We start from the raw sequence: 8,096 nt of genomic DNA, 5'->3' as shown, positions 1-8,096 counted from the left end.
GCAAACGCTGCGCACCGCGTGGAGTGTGCAGCTGCGTATGGCTGGCCGCGCGACGAATGAAGAGTCCGGCTCCCTGTTGGATATCGTCCTCAACAGCAGCCTCTGCTCGGCGGAAGCTAGCTCCTACTCCAGCGAAGACACGGTACGCGCAGAAATCGTTGCGTCTGTTCCAACGGCAGGCCTTGCATGGTGTGAGCGAATCGGAGCTGTGAAATGTGTGTGTGCGTATTTTGATAGCAGTAGCAGGCCTTGTTGTGTTACTTACCTGTAACAGCAGTCACGAACAAGAAATTTTGTATGCAAATGGATAGACGCGTTTCAAGAGCTATTTCGTTTAAGGCCGGGCAAATTAATGCGTCTTAGTATACATCACAAATAAAGACCTGAACAATTAATGCAAAAGTCGGTAAAGTACGCACGATGTATCGGTGATTGGCGCACACTAGAGTCGCACATAAGTATAAATGGGTGCTTAACAACGTTGTGCATAGAAGTCTGAATAACAGCAAATGCCCATGTGCGGGCGTGCCTGCTTTTGAGGTCATTTAAGCGTTATGAATATTTTTTTTTTTTTTGCTTGACGCTGCAATGGACATGTCGAATTCGATGCGAGTGAGTTTCGTTGAAGAAACAATAATGCGACAGAGTGTACCATTGTAGTCACGTGATGTATTTTTGCATTTGGGAGGCGAGCTCGGCCACAACAGGATTCTAAATTCAGTTTCAGCTGCTATCTTTCGCGGTTCGTGCCGGAACAGTGCAGCTGTGCGTGAGAATCAGACAGGAGAAGGACTTGCCGCGTGACTTTACATAGAAAGAAAGAAAGAAAGAAAGAAAGAAAGAAAGAAAGAAAGAAAGAAAAAGAAATAGTATGAACACAAACACAAAAAGCGCACACGCGCTTGTGCGCACGAGACAGAAGAGCAGACGACGTTAGCCCGCGCGGCTTCGGTTTCTAGAGTCACTGCATACGCTACTCGTAGAGTTTCACAGTAACTCAAACTATTTCCCCTTTCCTAACGCTGAGTAGCCGATCAGAAAATTGATTCAGGCCGACCTCTCAGCTTTTCTGTCTCTCGCTCTCTCTATCAATTTCCGTACCGTGGCGCCGCCTGCCGCCTACACACACAGGCCGCCTGAGTGACGAGTTAAGTTGCAAGGCCTCAGTGATTTTTGCGCGCGAAATCACAGAGGCCGTCAACGTGCCGAGAGAGTGATAGAGAATGTAATTGTGGAGAGAAAGAGGCGCTATTTTCAGACGGCCTTTGAGTGCTGCTGCTTTACAGGGACGCGGAGTTGAAGTTTTTGTGGTTGGTTGTGCAGCACAGCGGAGGTCTACAGCCTTTAATTATAGTTTGAGCTGAACGGTCGATGTCTTTGTTGTCAGTTCATGAACAATCGAGATTTTTTTTAAAGTGAACTCTTTCGAAATCGCAACTTCGCTGGGTAAAATATCTCCGCTCGCTGCGGAACAATGACAGGTTATTTTTTTTTTTTTTTGGGGGGGGGGGGGGTGGCGAGGGGATTTATGCATGTTCATGCAGAACTGAAAATTTTCGGGCGGGGGGGGGGTAGGAGATCAACCCCCCCCCCCCCCCCCCTGGCTACGCCAATGTGGGTGACACAAGTTCCGACGCAGTATGGCAGCGCCGACGCTCGGTGACCCGCACGCCAACATGCTGCGTTATTTGAGCTAAAGCCCCTTGTAGCTTTAGCAAGAACGGCACGGTGTGCAAGTTATTTGCTACCGTTCAAGGCTGTCTCGAGTATATTCCGGTGTTACGCAAGCGATTGCGTTTGTTCTGCGCGCCCCTGCGAGGCGCGCTTTTGGCTACCAAACAGCATCCGGTCACTTCCTGCCATATCTAGACTTAGGCTGCTCAACAAGAACAAGCACGCGCAGTAAATAACGTAAAAAAATAATCATCATTACCGCCGTATGTAAATGCTACCGCGTGGCCGTTTCCGGCCGCGGCAAAAAGAAAAAAAGAAAAACGATTGAACACTGCTAGCTGTCTGGCACCAGTCAACTGTTCACAAGCCGACCCACGAACGCGCTCAAATTTGGAAACATTGAAACATTTCCAACTGAGCGAGTGGTTCGCAGGACACTTTCCGCACACACAGCAGAAAGTATATCTTTAGAGTTATATATATATATATATATATATATATATATATATATATATATATATATATATATATATATAAACAATTAGCTCGGATATATAACAAAGGCGGGGCGGTGACATGAATGTGAAACCTGTATACCACATAACGCTTCGTCACTACTCTGAACATTGCCAACAAACTCCGCGAAGTGCAAGACCGCCAGTTTCACGATAAGCGCGCGGTTCTTGAAGCACGTTATGGGCCGATTCAAGGTTAAAGGGACACTAAAGAGAAAAAAACAATTTTTCTCGTATTTGTAAATTACTGTCTCACAACACCAAAATCACCACTCTTATACCGTAAGAAGACGCTTGGTAAGCGAGAAAACGCGCAAAAAGAAAATGCGGGTGGCGCCGCGACATTCCGGCACCAATCGCCGTGACGTCACAGATTTTGATGGCGTTTACTAGGGCCTGCGTAGTTCTTAATCGGTAAAGATTATGTACATTGTCCTCTGGGGGGAAGGGGGAGGGGGGTGTAAGAGACTTAATATACCAAGTTTCAATGAATTTCGTTGGGCCAGTCGCCAAAATACGAAAACTTCACTTTGAAATCCATGACGTTACGAGTGGAGGTTTCGGCGCGAAATTTAAGGATGAAACTTTGATCTTGACTTTCTCCTCTATTAATAAGCCTACGATGGTGAAATCAACAACATTGGTGTTTTCAAAGTACAATATATCAATATAAACCGATTCATTGTTTTACCTTATCTTTAAGGATAACTTCATTAAGTCACATGCGTATGAGTTTTGGTTTGTGAATACGGATGAGAGTATAATAAGAGTCAGTTATGCACTTAGTAAACTGTCATATATGCTGCAAGCTGTCGACTATCATACAGTATACAGGGATATTAGTCAGTATATATATGTGCATATGAAACCCTTGTACGAGCACCCCACTGCTGGAATGCGGTACACCATGCATGTATGGCCTATTCACGTACACCAGGATCCTTATACTACAGCAAGAATGCTGGTTTATCCTCGACATTTATACACGTGGAGCTGGTAAATAAGAGGTCGGTGAGCAGCAGCATATCGAGGCAAAACAGGAGCTCGCGAATTTTTGACAGTTTTTCTCTGCAGCTGCTATACATTAGTAGCCACATATATATAGAAATAAATTTCAACGTTTGTTACGCCGCGAGGAGTTACAAATATTAGGGCTTATATACGCATTTTATACTTTGCTATCTGGAAATCCAGAAGTTCTTTACAGTGATAGGACAAAAAAAAAAAAAAGAGAAGAAAACTGCATGTTTCTTGAGACGCAGGTTCACTGAGTCGTGTCGGTTGTTTCCTTTCTTTTATCTTTGTCGCTGTTTCTTAAAAGGGCATGTGTCGAGGCGTCCCTTCCCACCGTTCGACGTAGCAGCCAAAACCACCCCTTTTTTGTCTATTTGATTCTGTAGATTCAAGCACGGCTAATTGCCGATGCGGTCTTGCGAATGACTCGGAACTGCCGCCAACTCCTGCGAGGAAGCGGCACGCAGTCTGCAGACCGCCTACCGCCGTTGCGGAATCGGCGGGAAATAAATGCGCGTATCGACGCCAGATCTGGGCAGCTGGGCAACGCCTTTCATTGATTGCCAATTCTTCGTGTACGGGTGGTACGGGCCGTGTCGACCGTTCGGTATACAGCAACTGCAGTGGTCGTGCTTCGCAGACGTATACGGTCACTGGAATGGTTTGTTATACGCTAAGCGGACAACGCGGACCCCCCCATAAACTACGAGACGAGCCAGAAAAAAGGAAGAACACGAAGAAGGCAAGAAGGGAGTGCATCTATTCTATACCGTGCAGCCTTGAGGAAGTTGGGGAAACCGTGAAAGCAAAATGTCATTTGTCGCACTCATCTGTTACGTCATATAAAGAGTCGCGAGCGTGGACCATACGCTCGATCTATTTAATGATTCAGGCTAGATTTACAATCCACGAATATCACTCGTGCAAGAGGTCGATTATTCCAGAAAGTGTAGCGCTGATACCTGTCATATACAAACCAACGTTGATAATCGGGATCCAAAAAGAGTTGCCTCACTAAAAAATTCGTAATTAGTTTCGACACTATATATCGTACTCTTTATAGCGCGCAACGGGCACGAAGTTTCAGTATACGCATGCGCAGTGTGGTTATTGGCACCCCATACTTAGATTTAGGTATGAGACATTCCATAAGCTGACACCCGCTTCGGAAAAATCCTGTATCCGTCCTTAATACTATTGGTTGTACCGGAGGGCCAGAATGAGATTGCCCCGCCACCCGGAACCGAACCTCCGAGATCCACAAACCAATAGCGAGGACAAAAAGTTGACCACAAAGGACGACAGCTGTCATTCTGCACACAACATAATTACTAAACTTGCAAATCACCTTATTCAAGTAAGACCTCCACCTAGCCGTCCCGTACAGCAGTTCAGTGACGTAGCCAGAAACTTCTTACGGCAGGTGGGGGTTCGATTCCCCTCCCCTTTATGTATTTTCGTGTGTGCGTTGTATGCTTGCGCCTATATGTGCACATACAATATGTAGAACTAACTTCCCCTTGCTATACCACTGCAGGGGCTGGATTCGTGTCCTGCTCGTAGTAGACCTCATTTGCCCTTATGTCCACAACGGGAACACTTCGCCTGTCTTGTCCAAACATAAAGCCCATCTGTAGTACTGTAATGACATCACCTTGTCCTTGCGTCCACATCAGAAAAATAACCCCATTTGTCCTGTCCACAATCTGGTAAGATACATCGTCTGTCTTGTTACAGCAGGATGCAATCGGTCTTCTTCACGGCAGAAAGACCCCATTCAGTCTGAATGGACCCTCGCGATGCGATGCTTACTGCCTGAAAACCACTTCATTAACCGTATATACGTTGCACGGATTTACCGGCACAACCAAATCGTACCCGCAAGCGACCGTGCCCGAAAGGGCAAGCTGAGGATACACGCGCGTGCGTTTCTCTATGTATGCTCGTTCCTGGACGGTCGGGTGATGTTTGGCCTTGGCTGAGTTCTCGGCTGGGCGGGGTCTACACGAGCACTGCCGTGTATACATACGTATACGTATGTTCGTGCGTGCGTTCTCCACGGTGCTTCCTTCTTCCGTATAATATACGCTGACCGCTCGCGTAAATGACCCGTGCAAGGGGGTTGGTGCCTCGTGTATTACATGCGGCTGTGTGTGTATCATGAATGAATCAGGAGCTGTACAGGCGAATTTTGTGTCAAACGAGTTCGATTTCCGAGCATACGACCTTTTCGATTGCTCCAGCTAGCAATGCCATGAAAAGAGGACGGCCAAAAGACGTCTTTCTTCATCTTTTAACGACCAACATTTCTGTGTATATGCGTTGCCATAGAAACGCAATGCGAGCAGCGTTTCTTTGCCTTTACACCACTATAGATGTACTCGTAGCACTGTTCAGCGCTATCCGGACCATGCACTGCCCTGTGTCACCTCCACCGTTCTTGCCAAATTTGTGTAGCTCGCAAAGACCGCAGTTTCGCTGTCGAAAATGTTCTTTTGGGTCCCGCACTGCACGGAGGACGCGCTGAATGCGTATGCTCATGTCAAGCAGGGTTCGATGTCTTTGGATGGATGCACTGAGCAGCACGCTGCTTCTCGACTATCAGCGATCTTGAAGCCAGGGCACTGTTTACGTTGTTTATGAGGTTATTCCCTATTTTTTATTTAAAAAAGGATCGTATTAAAAGAACAGGCGCTCGTAGATAGAGGAAGAAGACGATAATATTCGAGTCCTGTCTTCGATTCTGGACCCCCTCGCGTTTTTAATATTATACTGGTGCCTAATCATGGGGACGAACCAGGTACCTTTATCTAGCTGGAATAATCTTTACGGTGCGTATAAAGGTGCACATTTTTCATTGAACAAAAAAAAGCGTACGTCATCAGAATCACTGCATGTATGGGTAGTACACATTTTGAAGCAAGTGACGTGACGTGGGTATATGATTGTTCTGGGGTGTCCAATGCAGCATGAACCGTTCGTCGAAGTTACTGCGTTAGTGTCTATAGCATAGAGCAAAAGCCGACACGCTGCTCTTTTGAATTAATACAAGAGGAAGCCCACGTGTCCAAGCAAACCGCATCATACGAACATTTCGTCATAGCTGCGTTTTTTTTTCTTTGTTTTTTGCCCGTACCTTGCCGCCGTATATACGGAACACGTCGCGCGGTAATGATGCGTTCGTGGGTTGAGACGCTTGATGGAGTAGCAGATAGGAGTTTATGCATTGCAATGGCGGTTTCTCTTTGACGTCGTGGCCGGATGACTGATGGTTCACGCATGAGTCTTTCCTTTCGAACTATCGGTGATTGTGTGTGTACGTGTGCGTCCAAAATTAGACACATACGATGGAACGCTATAACAAAAACGAAGCAACAAAGACCAGTCGTCGTATCTCTTTTTTAAATGTGTTCTTCTGTGTGTACGAGCAAGCATTAGCAGCGAGGCAGTTATTTCAGTGATGGAGTACTTCTGAGGTGATAGTAGATTGCCCAGATATATTAAATGCATTAGCATGTAAGCGCGCGCACGCTCCACCCGTATACGCGAACCACAACGGAATAAGCTCTCCTGGTCGTTAACAATCCCAAATCCTAATATTCAAATTAAATGAACTTCCTTTGAACAACGGTACAGCCGTACTGTCGGCGTAGTATCCCTTTCTATCCTTTGAGCACATTTTTTGATCGTTTATATAATTGAATATAGCAGAAGTTAGCAATCACAGGGAGTCAGCAAGCTGACAGGATTTTTCTTGTTATGCACTGCTAGAAGCAACAAAGAGTGATGCCTAAGACCTCTCCCCACCCTCCCACCCCGCCTCACCCCCTTTATACTTCTCCGTATGGAATGCAATGAACGAACGCGCTCATCATAAACAGCGGTCGTTCTTTTCATATCATAGGGCGGCCCCATAATGAGAATTGTAGCTTGTAGACGGAAAGAGCTGTTTTTTTTTTTTTTTTTCAGAATAAAACATAATTTGCTCGTCACGTTATCGCAGTCACGCTATCATCGTCACCTTGCTTTCGTCACAGAAAACGTTCGCATCGCACTCGCAACTGCTATACTTTCACCAGCGTACTTGTTCATCAGGCATAACCGCCTGCCCCCCCCCCCCCCCCTCTTTTGTGCGCAAGCCTAAGGCGGCTGACCACATGCACAAAGCCATTGCAGTGTCATAACCGCACCCAGTTTCCGCACCGGACGCGACTTTTCGGTCCAGCGGCGTCTCTTCTGCTCCATAGTGAACAGAAATAGCGAACTGGCTGCAGTGGTGACGAATAGGGAGGAAAAAGAAAAGACACAAATCTAAGCAGTAAGAAAAAAATAATAAAACGAGGCCTGAGACAAGAACGACAGAAAAGCAAAAAAAAAAGATATTGCGCTAGTCGAAAGTGCGCAGAAGGGAAATATCATTATACTTTGTTTTTAAATATATCTAGGTGTTCCTTTTGAGAATCACAGGCGTGACGGTCTTAACGTGATACACAGTGCAGTCGACCGCAAGGACTCCTGGAACGGGACGCAAGGCAACCAGTGAGCACACAAACTAGATTGGGAGGTGCTTAGTCTCCGTCAAAAATTGCGCAGGCAACGAGCTCAGAAGCACAGTGAGAGTGTATGCATGCTAGAAAAGCGATAACGCGTACATCGATTAATACATAAAAGGTGTATGACACGAAAGAAGGCAGGAGAGTCAGAGAAGAGTTACGATAGCCGGATAAAACTTGTGTCGTTCTCCTCTTTTCCGTCTACATTTCTTGCGCTTCGCCCGCAATGAAAACTTCAAATGGCAGCGGCATTTATTCCTCAACGGCGGATGAATATGAACTTGCACCAATGGGCGCGCAATTCATACTAACGTCATGAGCCAGACCGCCGGTCACTCTG

At 46.3% G+C, this 8,096-nt stretch overlaps 1 protein-coding gene across 1 annotated transcript in view; it reads left to right on the top strand.

Moving 5' to 3' along the window:
* The first annotated feature begins 22 nt into the window (after positions 1 to 22).
* Positions 23 to 8,096, top strand: part of LOC119396636 (glucose-6-phosphate 1-dehydrogenase) — a 35,116-nt gene continuing 27,042 nt past the window's right edge. Inside the window, exon 1 of the mRNA XM_037663922.2 lies at positions 23 to 142. Coding sequence (XP_037519850.1) covers positions 38 to 142 — 105 coding nt within the window. The 5' untranslated portion in view covers positions 23 to 37. The remainder of the gene's footprint in view (positions 143 to 8,096) is intronic.

This window comes from Rhipicephalus sanguineus, chromosome 6 (genome assembly GCF_013339695.2).
Source record: "Rhipicephalus sanguineus isolate Rsan-2018 chromosome 6, BIME_Rsan_1.4, whole genome shotgun sequence".
In the NCBI taxonomy this organism is placed as follows: domain Eukaryota; kingdom Metazoa; phylum Arthropoda; class Arachnida; order Ixodida; family Ixodidae; genus Rhipicephalus; species Rhipicephalus sanguineus.
The sequence above is the reverse complement of the archived record's forward strand: the minus strand, read 5'-3'. Positions and strand labels throughout refer to the sequence as shown.